The sequence below is a fragment of the Pan troglodytes genome, chromosome 9 (genome assembly GCF_028858775.2).
Source record: "Pan troglodytes isolate AG18354 chromosome 9, NHGRI_mPanTro3-v2.0_pri, whole genome shotgun sequence".
Lineage (NCBI taxonomy): Eukaryota > Metazoa > Chordata > Mammalia > Primates > Hominidae > Pan > Pan troglodytes.
In genome coordinates this window covers 8104071-8121147 of record NC_072407.2, presented here as the reverse complement: position 1 = coordinate 8121147, position 17077 = coordinate 8104071, and the positions used below count along the sequence as shown (strand labels likewise).

The 17077-nt window shown below is 41.3% G+C and overlaps 2 protein-coding genes across 15 annotated transcripts in view; one reads left to right on the top strand and one right to left on the bottom strand.

Annotated features, from left to right (window-relative positions):
* The window catches only part of STIM1 (stromal interaction molecule 1), a 228216-nt gene that overhangs the window by 100165 nt on the left and 110974 nt on the right, over positions 1 to 17077 (bottom strand). For 10 of the 14 annotated variants that reach the window (XR_010147119.1, XR_008537950.2, XR_008537951.2 and 7 more), the window contains exon 2: positions 15762 to 15892. The exons of the other annotated variants lie outside the window; for them this stretch is intronic. Coding sequence is in view for 7 of the 10 variants with exons in the window: in XM_001160553.8 (XP_001160553.1) it covers positions 15762 to 15892 (131 nt within the window). In the remaining 3 variants the exon portion in view is untranslated. The remainder of the gene's footprint in view (positions 1 to 15761; positions 15893 to 17077) is intronic. 14 annotated transcript variants of the gene reach the window in all.
* LOC107967002 (non-histone chromosomal protein HMG-14-like) lies at positions 5420 to 5826 on the top strand. Its single transcript, XM_054661938.2, has one exon. The coding sequence runs from the start codon at positions 5420 to 5422 to the stop codon at positions 5723 to 5725; it is 306 nt and encodes a 101-aa protein (XP_054517913.1). The 3' UTR covers positions 5726 to 5826.

The following is a 17077-nucleotide window of genomic DNA, read 5'->3' as shown; positions in this document are numbered from 1 at the left end:
TATACAATCCTAAAAACACAGAGAAAAAGGAATGAAGAAAAATGAACAGAGCCTCAGAGAAATGTAGAACACCATTAATCACACCAATATATGAATACCAGAAGGGGAAGATAAAGAAAAAGGAGCAGAAAGACTCACACCTGTGAGAGGCCAAAGTGGGTGGATTGTTTGAGGCCAGGAGTTAAAGACCAGCCTGGACAACATGGCGAAACCACATCTATACTAAAAATACAAAAATTAGCCGGGTGTGGTGGTGTACGCCTGTGATCCCAGCTACTCGGGGAGGCTGAGACATGAGAATCGCTTGAACCCAGGAGTCAGATTGGAGTGAGCTGAGATTGTGCCACTGTACTCCAGCCTGGGTGACAGAGTGAGACTATGTCTCAAAAAAAAAAAAAGAAAGAAAGAAAGAAAAAGGAGAAGGAAAAATATTCAAAGAAATAATGGCTGAAAAACCTCCCAAGTTTTGAAAAACATTAATCTACCCATAAAGAAAATTTAATAAACTCCACATAGGATAGATGCAAAGAGATCCACAAATAGACACATTAAGTAAAACGCTAAAAGTCAAAGGCAATGAGAAAGTTTGAAAGCAGCAAGAGAAAAATGACTCATCACACACATGTGAACCCAGTAAGATTAACAGTTAACTTCTCACCAAAAATAATGGATGCCAGAAGACAACGGGATAACATGATGAAAGGGCTCACTGAAGTGAGAGGATGTCAACCAAGAATTGTACATCCGGCAAAACTCTTGTGAAAATAAAGACATTTCCAGATAAACAAACACTGAGAAAATTCATTGCTAACTGACACACCTTACAAAAAAATACTAAAGGAAGCTCTTTAAGTGACCCCCCAGATAGTACTTTGAATCCATACAAAAAAGTACCAACAGTGAGCCAGGTACTGTTCTAGGTACTGGAGATATAGCAGTGAACAAAACAGATCCCTTTCCCTTATGAACTTTATATTCTAGGCAATAAATAATAAAACAATAAGTGGTTAAATAATAAAATCCAGATGATGATAAGTTCTTAAAAATTATTTTAAAAAGTGATTCATAATGAAGATCTGGGTGCCAGGAATGGAGTAGAGGTGCAGATTTCATTATTAAATAGGGTGGTCTGGGAAAGGTCTCTTTGATAAGATGAAGTATGACAAATGACAAAGAATATTTTTGGGGTTTTTGTTTCGTTTTTTGTTTTTTTGAGACAGAGTCTCCCTCTGTCGCCCAGGCTGGAGTGCAGTGGCACAATCTCTGCTCACCACAACCTCCACCTCTTGGGTTCAAGCATTTCTCCTGCCTGAGCCTCTCGAGTAGCTGAGATTACAGGCATATGCCACCACGCCCGGCTAATTTTGTATTTTTAGTAGAGACAGGGTTTTACTATGTTGGCCAGGCTGGTCTCAAACTCCTGACCTCAAGTGATCTACCCACCTTGGCCTCCCAAAGTGCTGGGATTACAGGCGTGAGCCATCACGCCCAGCCACAAAGTATATTTTATATGGAAATATGAGGGCATAAACTAAATACCTAAGGAAACAATAGTCCAGGCAGCGGCAAAAGCTAGAACCAAGGCCCTAAAGCAGGAATATAAAAGAGTATGAAGGAACACCAAAGAGTGTGGCTACAGTGAGTGACAAGGGGAATATAAGTCAGAGAGGAGATCAGAATAAGTGGGGACCAGATCACAGAGGGCCTTGCTAACTTTTGTGGAGACTGTGGCCTTCACACCAAACAAAAAAATGAAGTTTTGAGGAGAGTGAAATGATCTGGTTTACATTTTTTTTTTTTTTTTTTCAAAAAAGCTCTCTAGCTGCTACATTGAGAATAAATGTAGACATGATTATCTGCTAGGAGACTATTGAGACTTGGTGCCTGCAGTGGAATGATAGTGAGAAATGATTCTATTTTGGATATGTTTTAAAGGGAGAACCCACAGGATTTACCAATAGATGTGGAGTTGAGGAAAAATTATGAATTATTTAGAATATTTTTTGCCCAGGCAACTGAAACAATGGACTTGCCTTCAACTGAGATGAGGAAGGCAGTATATACAGCAGGTTTTGGATGAGAGGATATTTAGAATCCAGCTAGTGCACATTAAGCTTCAGATGCCTTTAAAACTCTTAGAAGAAAACACAGGGGTAAGTCATCACGACCTTGGATTTGACAATGGTTTCTCAGACATGACCTCAAAAGTATGAGCAGAAACAACAGCAAAAAAATAAATAAACTGGACTTCATCAAAATTTAAAACTTCTGTGCTTCAAAGGATACAACCAAGAAAGTGAAAAAGCAACCCACAGAATGGGAGAAAATATTTTCAAATCACGTATCTCATAAGGGATTTGTACCTAAAATATATAAAGAACTTTAACAACTCAATACCAAAAAGAAAACCCAATTTAAAAATAAGTAAAGGTTTTTTATTTTATTTAAATTTTTTTTTGAGACAGAGTCTCACTCTGTCACCCAGGCTAAAGTGCAGTGGCCCAATCTCGGCTCACTACAACCTCCGCCTACTGGGTTCAAGCCATTCTCATGTCTCAGCCTCCTGAGTAGCTGGAATTATAGGCACACATCACCATGCCCAGCTAATTTTTGTATTTTTTTTTTTTGTAGAGACCAAGTTCTGCCACATTGCCCTGGCTGGTCTCGAACTCCTGGCTTCAGGCAATCCACCCGCCACCCAAAGCGCTGGGATTACAGGCATGAGCCACCATACCAGGACGCAAAGTCATTATTAAAAACTAAAAAAAAAAAAAAAAAAAAAAAAAACAGATGTTGGCAAGGCTGCAGAGAAAAGAAAACACTTATACACAGTTGATGGGAATGTAAATTAGTCCAGCCACTGTGGAAAGCAGTTTGGAGGTTTTTTTTTTTTTTTTTTTTTTTTTTTTTTTTTTTTTTTTTTTGAGATGGAGTTTCACTCTTGTTGCCCAGGCTGGAGTGCAATGGCACAATCTCGGCTCACCGCAACCTCCGCCTCCCAGGTTCACGCGATTCTCCTGCCTCAGCCTTCCAAGTAGCTGGGATTACAGGCATGCGCCACCATGACCGGCTAATTTTTTTGTATTTTTAGTAGAGATTGGGTTTCCCCATGTTGGTCAGGCTGGTCTTGAACTCCCGACCTCAGGTGATCCACCCGCCTCAGCCTACCAAAGTGCTGGGATTACAGGCGTGAGCCACCGCGCCCGGCCACAGCAGTTTGGAGATTTCTAAGAGTACTAAAAATAGAACTACCATTCGATCCATCAATTCCATTACCGTATACATATCCAAAGGAAAATAAATTATTCTACTAAAAAGACATGTGCACTCATATGTTCACTGGAGCACTATTCACAATAGCAAAGGCATGAAATCAAACTAGATGCCATTAATTAATGTGATACAGGCCAGGCACGGTGGTTCACGCCTGTAATACCAGCACTTTGGGAGGCCAAGGCGGGAGGAGAGCTTGAGCCCAGGAGTTCAAGACCAGCCCGGGCAACATGGCAAAACCCCGTATCTACAAAACAATACAAAGAAATTAGCCAGGCAGTGGCGCATGCCTGTAGTTCCAGCTACTCAGAAGCTGAGGTGGGAGGAATGCTTGAGCCAAGGAGATTGAGGCTGCAGCGAGCTGGAATCATGCCACTGCACTCCAGTCTGGGTGACAGAGAAAGACCCTGACTCAAAAAAAAAAAAAAAAAAAAAAAAAGAAAGGAAAGAAAATGTGGTACATATTGACCATGAAAATATTTTGCAGCAACATGAATGCAGCTGGATGCCATTATCCTAAGTGAATTAATGCAGACACAGAAAACCAGATATTGCATGTTCCCACTTGTAAGCGGGAGCTAAATCTTGGGTACACACAAACACAAAGATGTGAACAATAGATACTGGGATCTCCAAAAGGAGTGGGGATAGGGAGAAGGACTGAAAAAATTCCCATTGGATGCTATGGTCACTATCTGCATAAGAAAATCAATAGAATCCCAAACCTCAGCATCACGCAATACACTCTTGTAACAAACCTGCACGTGTACCCCATGAATATAAAATGAAGATGGAAATTTTTTTAAATAATAAAAAATAAAATAAATGAGCAAAGGATCTGAGAAAATATTTCTCTAAAGAAGATATACAAATAACCATTAAGCACATGAAAAGATGTTCAATACCATTAGTCATCAGAGAAATGTAAATCAAAATCATAATGAGATATTGCTTTATACCAACTAGGATGACTGTAATCAAAAAGTCAGACAATAACAAGTGTTGATGAGCATGTGGAGAGAACAGATCCCTCATACACTGCTGGCAGGAATGTAAAAATGGTTTAGCCACTTGAACCATTTTTATATGGAAAATACTCTGGCAGTTCCTAAAACAGGTAAACACAGTTACCATATGACCCAGCAATTCTATTCATATGTATGTACCCAAGAGAAATAAAAGTATACATCCAAACAAAACATAAAACACACGTCCACACAAAAACTTATACATGTCTATAGCAGCAGTATTCATTATAGCCAAAAAGTGAAACAAACCAGATGTCTATAAATTGATGAATGCTAAACAAAACTGGTATGTCCATGCAATAGAATATTATTTGCCCATGAAAAGAAATGAAGTACAGATATATATACATGAACATGTATAGGCAGTACTGATACAACATGAATGCACCTTGAAAACATGCTAAGTGAAAAAAGCTAGTTACAACAGACCACATATTACATGATTGAATTTACATGAAATGTCCGTAATAGGCAAAACTACAGAAAGAGAAAGTAGATTCGTGGTTGCTTAGGGCTGGGGGAAATGTGGAGAAAGAACAATAGCTAATGTGTATGTGGTTTCTTTTTGAGGTGACAAAAATGTTTTTAATTGACTGAGGTGATGGTTGCACATATCTGTGAATATACTAAAACCCATTGAATTGTATATAAATGGGTGAATTGCACAGTATGTGAATTCTTTCTCCAAAAAGCTGTTTTTTTAAAATTGATAGGTTAGACTAGAGGCCAGATAAACTTTTTCTGTAAAGAGTCAGACAGTAAATATTTTAGGCTTGGTGGTCCATATGGTCTCTGTCGCAACTACACAACTCTGCTGTTCTTGTATAAAAGCAGCAATAGACAATATGTAGATGAACGAGAGTGGCTGTATGCCAATAAAACTTTACAGACACTGAAATTTCAATTTCATATAAATTTCACATCTTGAAATTCTTCTTTAGCTTTCCCCCTAAACCATTTTAAAATGTAAAAATCAGGGTTCTCCCACCGCCCCTTCTGGGGATCTCAGCAGCTCGGGCGGCGGGAGGAGCGGCAGCGACCAGGCAGCCCAGCTTCGCGAAGGCTCTCGGTGCGCCGCGGCTCACAGACATCCCGCACGCACCCTCCACGCCGCAAAGATGCGTAAGAGCAAGGTCAGCTCCGCGGAAGGGGCCGCCAAGGAAGAGCCCAAGAGGAGATCGGCGCGGTTGTCTGCTAAACCTGCTCCTGCAAAAGTGGAAGCAAAGCCGAAAAAGGCAGCAGCAAAGGATAAATCTTCAGACAAACAAGTGCAAACAAAAGGGAAAAGGGGAGCAAAGGGAAAACAGGCCGAAGTGGCTAACCAAGAAACTAAAGAACATTTACCTGCAGTAAACAGGGAAAAGAAAACTGAGGAGAGTCCAGCCTCTGATGAGGCAGGAGAGAAAGAAGCCAAGTCTGAATAATACCACACATCATACATTATCAGTGGTCCCTGTCTCCCTTCTTGTACAATCCAGAGGAATATTTTTATCAACTATTTTGTAAATGCAAGTTTTTTAGTAGCTCTAGAAACATTTTTAAGAAGGAGGGAATCCCACCTCATCCCATCTTTTAAGTGTAAATGCTTTATTTAAGAGGTGAAATCATTCGCTGGTTGTTTATTTTTTGGTACAACCAGAAAACAGTGTGGGTTATTTAATTATGGGAGGTTTTGACTGTCTTTGCTGTCAGCTTAACACTCCACAGATGGGGGTTAGTTTTTATATCCTATAATACAATGCATATTAAATGACAATATGGAGTCAGTCCTGCATTTAATGTCTTGAACATTTTAAATTACTTCTATTCCCATGTTATTTTTTAGTAGAATTGTTTCCTAAAGAAAACCACTCCTTGATCATGGCTCTCCCTGTCAGAATTGTGTGTACTCTGTAACATCTTTGGTTGTGGTAGTCCTGTTTTCCCAATCACTTGGTTACTGTGCTGTGAAAGATTAAAAATTTGAATATGTAGTATACATGCTATTCAGTTGTGAATTGGTGGGACGTATGTAACAGCTTATCAACATGTGAACATACCGGTACTTGATAGCCTCTTAAGGACAATTTGCTTCCAAATTTTAAGCTGGAAAGTCACTGGAATAACTTTAAAAAAAACGAATTACAATACATGGCTTTTTAGATTTTCGGTACGTATGTTAAGAATTGTGTACAAATTGAAATGTTTGTACTGATCCTCAACCAATAAAATCTCAATTATGAAAGAAAAAAATGTAAAAATCATTTTTAGTTTGCAGGCTACACGAAAAAAACAGTTTGCTGATCCCTGGACTAGATATAATAAATCCACCCTCTGCTCTGGCTTCAGGTGCTAAGGAAATGTCTCTCCCTGACAATCCCCATGAACAAACGGCAACTTCGATTCACTGCTCAGTTTTCCCTCATGCTACCATCCCTATACATGGCTTTCAAACACCCTGAGAGGATCACAAACCCAGTCAAACACTCAACAGCAGGAAAACCTCTAGGACTCCATTTCCAAAATAGAACACCCACTTCAATAGACTTGGCAAAAAGAATTAGAGCTCATCACGTGTTCCTTATAAATGACACTCACCTTTGGGCAGTGGTATGGGAAGAGGCTTAGGGACAAAGAATATAAGAGAATAAAACAAACTCATGCCTCTCCCAAGAAGCTTCTGGCATCTAATCAACTCTAAGAGGGAGGATTTAGGCTTATGCATCAATGAGCAATACAAAATATATATACACACTGTGTGTGTGTGTGTGTGTGTGTGTGTCCTTAAGGACAAAATATCCTATTAAGAGTATTGTACTACACAAGAGAAGGCAGAAGAATAGTGCAGGCATTGGGAGTTCCAGAAGCCTTTGTTAAGCACCATTTGTTCTTTCATTTGCCTAACCAATATTTACTGAGTAGTTACTATGTGACAGGTCTTGTGCTGAGATCCAAGGACACACAGATTAATCAGACATATTGAAAGCATCTAGGTGAGACAGATATACAGAAGAGAGTTGGTCCTTGAAGGAAAGAACCACTGTTCTATGCAGAGGCAAGTGTTACCACTCAATCCCAAAGACAGAGCCAAGCAACTTTCTCTCCAACTCCTCCATCCCCATACTGCCTGAGACTGCACAAAGTTTTCCACTCTTAACTGATCACGCAGCTTGGTCAACATCCAGAGAAATCACAAAGCTTATGAAGTGTCACAGAGGAAAAAGAATTTCACAGATAATGTCTTGAATCACATTTCTGCCACTTACCACTGTGTCACCTGGAGCCTGTAAAATGCAAACTACCTCACAGTTACAATGTGGAGAAAAGGAGATAATTTAAGGCACAGTCCCTTACAGTGCCTGTATGTAGAAGATGCTTCATATGTGTTTGACTATTCTGAACCTAGGTCTCCTTGACAAGGGGGCTCATACTATTTATACTGGTTTATCTGAGGAGAAACCTAGTGTCTGAGGATAAACAAGAATAAAGAATATGAGCCCCCTTGTCAAGGGACCCAGCAACTTCTAATCTTACCAGTGACTTCCCAGAGACTTCTAATCTTACCTCTGCCTCCTCAAGACACCAAGTGGCTAGATAAAAGAGGGCATGCCTCTCATCAAGCCAGTGCCAAACTGCTGAGGTGTATGCCTATGTGGATCTATACCTGAGAAGGCCTGATGCATGTTGGGTACTGACAAAAAATTAGAAGAAACTGGATAACACAACAACTATAGAAATTTGCACACAGCTCTATGGTTTACAAAGGATATTTTTCAAGCCTCACATCAGCCATTGAAGGTATATGTTACTGGTGTCCCTATCTCATAGATGAAGTAACTATTCTCTAGATACTTCCCTACTTGATGTCTCCCAGAGTTGCCATATTTTTTGCCTCCTGCCTTTACTCGTTAAGTTCCCCTTTCCTGGAATGCTCTTCTTCCTTTCTTCATCTAGTAAACTCCTGCTCATCTTTAAAAACCAAGTTCCAACTTCACCTCCTCTGCAAAACCTGCTCCTGACATACCTTCAGTCAGAATTAGGGCCAGCTCTGTTTACTTCTAGCTTTTCAACTTTAGGATGAAATCCAAGTTCCTCAGTATGGCACACAAATCTGGCTACAGCCTGCCTTTCTAATCTTATTCCCAACCTCTCCCTCCCTGCCCCACTATTACATTTGCTCAAGTTAAAAGAACCACTGACCACAGATTCCCAAGGACATCATACTTGTTACTCCACATGATGTATCATGCTCAGCCCCCTCCCCATGTAAACCCCTATTCATCTCCAAAAATTCATCTCAGGCAATACCTTTTCTGGATAGCGTTTCCTGTCATCCTCAGATGGATTAACTCTTTTCTGTACTTCCAGAGCATGCAGGGCTCATCTCTTGTTACAATATCTATGGGGATTGAATATGTATTTTTTTTGCCTCAGTAATATGTGAGACCTTTGTAGGTAGTGAATTCATCTTATTAGTCTTTAAATGAATATGCAAAGCATATCCAGCATCCAGCACATAGCACACACTACATATGTTTGAAGAAAAAAGAGAGAAAGAAGGCAAGGAGCACATGAAAAAGTAAGAAAGATTTCAAAGGAGGTATTTATAAGTGAGGAGAAGAACACAAGAATGAATGAAAGGAAATGAAAGGAAAGTCACTGAACTTAAGTGAATCAGACAATTCTTCTTAATGCTATGAAGTACAAGTACACTGAATGTGCGGCATATGCAGACACAGACATGCACAGAAGGACTTGAAAAAATACACATATAGTCAAACAAACACAAACACCAGTTAGGTCTGAAGGGAAGCAGGGCCTTGGGAGCCAGCTGCCAATTCCTCCTTAGACAGGAAGAGTCAGAAGTTTTTAATTTCTGAAGCATGGCTTTTCTCTCTCTGCTAGCTTGACCATTCCTGGCTGCTAGGTGATACCTGCATTCTGCCTACCACTCTGTGGGGCCCAGATTCTGCCTAGACTGACAGCATCTTTGGGCTGCTGATTACATTTCTGGCTCTGCTTTTACTTCCAGGTCCTGTGTCCTATACCTCAGGCCAAACCCTTTGTCCCTAACCTGCTCCTTGATCCTCGACCTCATTTATGGGCTTTCTTTCAGCCCCTACTTCCTTGGCTCAGTGTTCCTCTTCTCCCTCCACTTCTTGTCATACACAGACACATCTAAATGCAGAAAGACACATACCCACACAAGCACAAAATGATGTATACACACATACAAAAAAAACACAAACACAAAGGCACATATAGACATATACACATATATAGACATCTATACAAACAAGTCTTACAAATATATCTCATCCCTGTCATCGACAGGATTACCATCCAGAAAAGACAAAGCAGACTCAATAACAAAGAGAGGGGGAAGGAAAACAACAGCCTGCTTAGTGAGAAAGAATTTCCCTATCTGTCAAAGCAAGCCACCGTCGGGTTTTCCTGGAAACATGAGGGGTACCATCTGGGGGAGCTGCTGCCTCATCTTGTATCTGGCTAAGGTACTGGGACAGATTGCAAACTATGCCTACTCTCACTGATATGTAGCTCAGCTTGTCTGGGAACTGGTACCCTTGCCTGCGTGCTGGCTGACAATATGGCTTCTGCTACACCAGTACATATAAGATCACTGCATCCTGATTCCTCTGGAAACTCCCGCAGGACCTACGCATACTACCATTACAGCCCTTAAAATGCGCTATTGTCACTGCCTGTTTATATAATTGTATCTCTCACTAGCCTAGGGCTTGTTAATGGCAAAGAGTATCTTATTTTCATCATTACTTTATAGATGAGGAAAGTGAGTCTCCAAATCACTTGGCCATATACTTAGTACATTGCAAGGTTTGGATTTGAACCCAGGTTGGACTCCAAAGCTCATGCTTAGACTTTTAAAAAGTCAAAGTCCAAATAGTTTATTCTAAAGCTATTCTAATAAACTCACAAAAGTTAGGACTGAATGTATGAGCTGGGCCAAATAACTTGAACTCAATGGAAGTTGCGGCCTATAAACTGATGAGCCACTCCTGGTAGGTGAATTCTACAGCCACCCTATAAGTACTTACAAGGAAGAATGGGAACAGGACATTTCTTTAGCCTAAGGAGCAGGTTTCACTTGAAAAATTACGTCATTCATGGTGTCAGCTATCTCTGTGCTGTCCAAAGGGCCTGAGCAGACTTCAATCCATGCTTTGCCTGAATTAAGAGCAGGGGGTCAGAATGTTCCATGAAGTAGGAGACAAGATGATGACTGCACCAGGATACAGGCAGAGAACTAGAAAGAAAAAAGGCAGAGCAGTGCCTCCAAACTGAAGTCAAAGAAGAATTACTGTAGCAAAAAATATATATACCAGAAACCAATGCTGAAGTAAATTTGCATATAGTAAATTTTTTTAAGAAAGGAGAAAGAGGCTGGACACGGTTGCTCACACCTGTAGTCCCAGCACTTTAGGAGGCCAAGGCGGGCGGATCACTTGAGGTCAGGAGTTCGAGATCAGCCTGACCAACATATGAAACCCCGTCTCTACTAAAAATACAAAAATTAGCCGGGCATGCTGGCATATGCCTGTAATCCCAGCTACTCGCGAGGCTGAGGCAGGAGAATCGCTTGAATCCAGGAGGCGAAGGTTGCAGTGAGCCGAGACTGCGCCACTGTACTCCAGCCTGAGCAACAAGAGGAAACTCCATCTAAAAAAAAAAAAAAGAAAGGAGAAAGAGGAGGAGGAGGAGCAGAAAGAGAAAAAGCAGCAGCAGCAGTAGCTCCAGGCTGTCAAAGCTGTGTGCAGGGAATGCAAAGAAAAGTTATGTTCAGAATTGGGTCCAGGGACCAAAAGAAGAGCTCTGCTTCTCAGGTGCCAGTATGGCTTCTGGGAGTGATATAGCAGCCATGGGAATCAGAGAGAGGCCCTGAGCACAAGGTGAATCAAGGAAAAATAAAACTAGAGCCACTTGGCTGGCTGTCTTTGACAACTCCTCACATGTAATGTCACATAGTAGGGGTCAAGAAATTGATTCAGGCCCCTGGTATATGGGTAAGAGGGAATTGCCACCAGGGTTGTCCCACAGATTCTTTGACATCTTAACTTCCCCAGAAGCAGTACTAACTACAAAAAAGGAAAAGGAAGGAATAAAAAGAGGGAAAGAGGGAGAAATTCTCCAAAAGAGAATGCTCCAGGACTCTTCAGTCTGACATTCTCAAAAGTCATCTATACCTCCCCAGGAACTGAGGCAACCTCGCTGTCAGTTAGCTAACCACGGATCTGCTTCCAGCAACCATGGTACTTCAGACTTCAAAGCACCACTGCATCTCTATCAAAGTTGGAGGTAGGGGAAATGGAGATAGAGGCAGGGCATGGTGGCTTACACTTGTAATCCCAACACTTTGGGAGGCCAAGGCAGGCCGATTACTGGAAACCAGGAGTTCGAGACCAGCCTGGCCAATACAGAGAAACCCCTTCTCTACTAAAAACACAAAAACATTAGCCAGGCGTTGTGGTGCATGCCTGTAGCCCCAGCTACTCGGGAGGCTGAGGCATGAGAATCACTTGACCCTAGGAGATGGAGGCTGCAGTGAGCAGAGATCACGCCACTGCACTCCAGCCTGGGTGACAGAGCAAGACCCTGTCTCAAAAAAAATAAAAATTAAAAATGGAGATAGAAATCAACATGACTTTCAAAGTGCTTTTCTACAGGGCCCTAAGGATTGTTATGGGCTGGGCTACAGAAAGGCAAGCGAAAGGTGACCACCACTCCAACCAATGCAGTGACACTTTTTTAAAAAACATCTTTATTGAGATTTAATTCACATACTAATTGTAGTATATAACCCCATAGTTTTGAGTATATTCACAGAAGTATACAACTATCACCACAATCTAATTTTAGAACATTATCATCAGCCTGAGGCACATCTGAGTTACAATAACCTCAAAAATGGTTAACAATGAGCTAACTCAGTCTCTTTCCTTATGGGTTATACAGAAAAAAACTACTGTCTGTCTCAGAGATTTCTTGTAAGGATTATATGAGACAGCATATGCAAGAGTACACAGCACAAGCCTAGCACATCATAGCAATGGTAGTACGAGTTAAAGAAGTAGAAATACTGCTACTATAAACTAGACCATAGGCTGGGTACTTGATATACATGATTTCATTTCATCTTTGCCATAATCTTTCAAGGTAGGAATTACTGACTAATTTGATGGTAAGGAAATGAAAGTTCACAGAGTTTAAGAAAATTTTCCAGGCTGGGTGCGGTGGCTCATGTTTACGATCCCAGGATTTTGGGAGGCTGAGGTGGGCAGAGATTGCTTGAGCCCAGGAGTTTTGAGACCAGCCTGGGTAACATGGCGAAACTCCGTCTCTACAAAAAATACAAAAATTAACTGGGCATAGTGGCGTGCACCTGTAGTCCCAGCTACTCAGGAGGCTGTAGTTGCAAGATTGCTTGAGCCCAGGAGTTTGAGGCTGCAGTAAGCTGTGAGCATGCCACTGCACTCCAGGCTGGGTGACAGAGCAAGACTCTATTTCAAAAAAAAAAAGAAAGAAAAGCAAAGAAAAAAGAAACAAAAAGAAAAGAAAGAGACAGAGAGAGAAACTTTCCAAAGTCAAACAACTAATAATTGGCAAAAGTATACCTGAAACTATCATCTTTCTTGCTTTATAAGTACATACTTTTGCTCTACTACATAGCCTTTGGGCATTCTCAGTGTTTTCCTTTTTTTCTTCACTTGTGCTCCTATAGTATGTGTTATTCTTAAAGTCTTTCCTATCATTTTAAGTACAGTAATCTTACCTCCATCCAGATTCTGCACATGATTCATAACATAGGGCAGAAGGGTAGGGAAGAAGGTCACAGAGGAGATCAGACGTATAGGTCATATACTAACATATCTAGAGCCCAGACTGTAGCAACTCCAGAAAAACAACCCAACACTGACTTCAGCTTTTATCCTGACAGGGAACTCACAAGTCCAAAGCACTCTGTCCCCAGTACCATTGACCAGCCCACTCTGTACTCCTCCTTTGGACTAGAGAAACAATTTAAAGGGCATAAAACAATAAGATAGTATCTTTGTTTTCGAATTCAAAATTCAAAAAAACCTCAACTCAGCACCCTTATGAGAAAGGTCCTGAACCAAACACAATGTTATGAGAAACAGCAATGAATAAAACCTAGTTCATGACCCCTAAAGGAACTCAAAATCTGGTAGGACAGTTAAGGATGGACCCAATTACAATACAGAACAGAGCAACATGACAAACATAAGGTTCATGCCAAGTACTCTCGAACATGAGAAAGGATTACTTCCCACTGTAGGAGAACAAACAAGATTTCTCGGATTGGCTGGGCGTGGTGGCTCACGCCTATAATCCCAGCACTTTGGGAGCCCGAGGCAGATGGATCACAAGGTCAGGAGTTCAAGACCAGCTTGGCCAACACGATGAAAGAGAGCCTGAGGCAGAAGAATCATTGGAACCTGGGAGGCAGAGGTTGCAGTGAGCCCAACCCTTTCCATTCTATCCAAATTTTACTTTTTATCCAGGAAGTCTATTTTTTCTCTTCCATTAAATTCCTTAAACATTATCTGGTTCATCCTTACAGACAAATCCCCTCTGTTGACCAATCAGTGAATTTTGTGTTTTGTTTTGTGTTTTGTTTTGTTTTAGAGACAGGGTCTTGCTCTGTTGCCCAGGCTGGAGTGCAATGGCATGATCATAGTGCACCACAGCCTCGACCTCCTAGGTTCAAGTGATCCTCCAGCCTCAGCCTCAGAGTAGCTGAGACTACAGGTGTATGCCACCACACCCAGCCAATTTTTTTTTTTTTAGAGACAGGGTCTCGCTGTGTTGTCCAGGCTAGTCTCAAATTCTTGGCCTCAAGCTATCCTCCTGCCTTGGCCTCCCGAAGTGCTGGGATTACAGGCATGAGCCACCACACCCAGATTCAGTGGAGTTCTGTATGCTACTTGCCCATCTTCAGTGATAGGGAGTTCACTGTCTACCAAGGAAGCCTCTTCTATGACAAGATAGCTCTCACTGTTAGTCAATTCTTTATTCTAAAAGAAAATGCCTACTTTTTACTTTCCCCACTTTACTTTGGACCTGGTTCTGCTCTTAGAATAGGAGAAACAATACAGCAGTACTTAAGAGCATGGGCTTTGAAATCAGATCTGCACTGATATTCACTGTGTCCCTGAAGAAAATGCTTAACCTTTCTAAGGCTCCATACCCTAGTAATAATACCAACTTCATAAATCTGTTGAAGTTAAAAGAGCAACTATGCAAAAAGCTTAACACTGTGACTGGCATAAGGTAAGAGTTCAATCAATGAGAGCTAGTATCATGGTTTTCACTTTACTATCATCATTACTTAAGTCTGATGGATTTACTTCTTATGTATTTAAAGATAGAAATTATATTACCTGAGTCTCCTCTTCTCCAGGCTAAAGTCTCTTCACTAGACTTTAAGTTATATAAAGACAGACTGTATCTGTTTTATTTACAGTCCCACCTCCACGCCTAGCACAGTGCATGGTACATAGACGCTTAATAAACATAACTGTGTTGAATGCTCTTTGTTTCATACTTTCCAAACTCTTCATCACTCATGTCACTCCTCTCTGTATAGGCCCTCACTGTTCCTCACATTGGATCTGACAATGTGGGATCCAAAATTGAACTCAAAACTCAAAGGTAGGCTGGCAGGAAAGAGAGAATGGGGATATCTCGCCCATCGTGATATAACTACATCACTATTGAAGATTTGGCATAACTTGGTAGCTTCACCAAACTACTGGTATATGTTGAGCTTTAAATGAACAAACTTTTAAATCTTTTCACATATAATGACCTTATACTCTGGGATCTGCTGAGCCACAGGTACAATAATGCCAAAAGATGAAACAACAATAGAGCTTTTTTCCATTTAGAGACTCCTCTAACTCTTACTATCTAGACCACTCAACTGGCTCCCAAAAACTTCAGCCTGGAATTCAGAATGATCTTTCTAAAACAATTTGTTTCTTCTTCCCATATAGAGTATAAACTCCCAGAGGGCAGGATCTGGGTGTCTTATCTTCTATCCCTCATGCCAACACAGGGCTGAGAACAGACTGATGCCCTCCATCTATAGCAGGATTGCAAGAAGGATCCAAGGAAACCACAGAGACCAGCCTCAGGGATCTCTCTCCCTCCCAAACAACACAGCTTAGTCAGTGTTACACAACTAGCCAGTAGGCAGGGGGCAGCCAGCCCAGGCACAGACACAAGCATAAAGCCTACACTCTGACAGGCTGACTCCTGGAGGGCTGCTCTTCTGGGAGCCATCTTCCCTGATAGGGATGAGTTCCTAAAGAACAAGCCAGCAGAGAACATCTCTCCCCAGGGAAGAGGCTGTCTAAGTAGCTTTCAAAGACTAAATCACACAGGAAGAAAAGAGAGACATAGCAGGATGGGAGAGCTCACCTCATCACTTTCTTCCACATCCACATCACCATTGGCATCATCGTCCATCAGTTTGTGGATGTTACGGACTGCCTCGAAGCTGAGTTTCTCATCCTCACTGTGACACAGGGGCTTGTCAATTCGGCAAAACTCTGTGTAAGAAAAGCAAGAGACAAAATTACTCAGAGCTGCCACCCAGAACCTATCACCCACCTGTGTCAGCATCCTTAGCTTCTAGCATCTGACTCCTCATGTAGGCACTTAACTGGCTACTTGTACAGTGACAGAGGTGTTTCATCTAGACTTTAACTGTCTCCCCAAGAAAATGCTGAGCTCCCCCACAAGGACAATGCTTTATCACCCTAATAGTTTCTTGGCAGGGAAGTCTTGCATAGGACTGGGAGTATACTGGGATCTAGACAAGAATGTGAATCAGTAACTCACAAATGAGAGAAAACATAAATAGCCAATGAACACAGGAAAAAATTTGTCCTCATTAGTAATCAAAGAAATACATATTCAATTGAGCTATTATTTTTAATCAGCCAAATACACAAATGTAAATCAACATAATCTTTCTGGAAACAGAACAACAGCCAATTAGTCCCAGTGCCCAAATAATGTGTAATTTTCCTTTTTGTTCATTTTGTCAGTGCTGATACATATAAGGTCAGCCATTGACTGGGGAAACCTCTCACATCTCATGCCTTCTCATAGACAGTTATATCAGGCAAATATTTTTTAGATATCTGAAGGTCCTGAGCTCATCTGATACAACACCTTAGGTGGTCTGGGATACGGTTTCTTCTGCCTACCATTACATGTCCATGTAGCAGGAAAACCAGCACAAGAGCCTAGGCCACCTTAGCTCTTTCTGTGACACCTAGTCCTCTCTTACAAGCCTGGAAAACACCTAGTCTGAATGATGCACACAATAGGAAGAGCCTGAAATCTAGGCTTAGCTCTACCATGTGATCTAGGGAGGTCATTTCTCTTCTCCAGGCCTCAAGGTCACTATTTGAAAAAGGTATTTTGACTGAAGTTTCTAGTATTTCTTCCAATTCCTAGATGCTAAAATTCCTCTTTCCTTTTGACCTGGATCTCGACAACTACTTCCTTGGCAAAATACTCTTCAGATGACCCTCAAAGAAGATAGATCTTAACTTCCTAGCCAATAGAAGAAGCTGTCACAGGACAGAAAGTAAGGACAGGGTGAAGAGGCTGTGGTTGTGACGCCTTTTAGAAGGCGCTAATCAAAGATCTAAAATACTCTAATCCATTTAATCATCTACTTGTCTGCCAGCCAAAGACAGTGATAAGACTAGACAGGTCACCTC

What these genes read in the sequence shown, in the direction of transcription:
- LOC107967002 (XM_054661938.2), top strand. Translation starts at nt 5,420, where the DNA reads ATGCGTAAGAGCAAGGTCAGCTCCGCGGAAGGGGCCGCCAAGGAAGAG.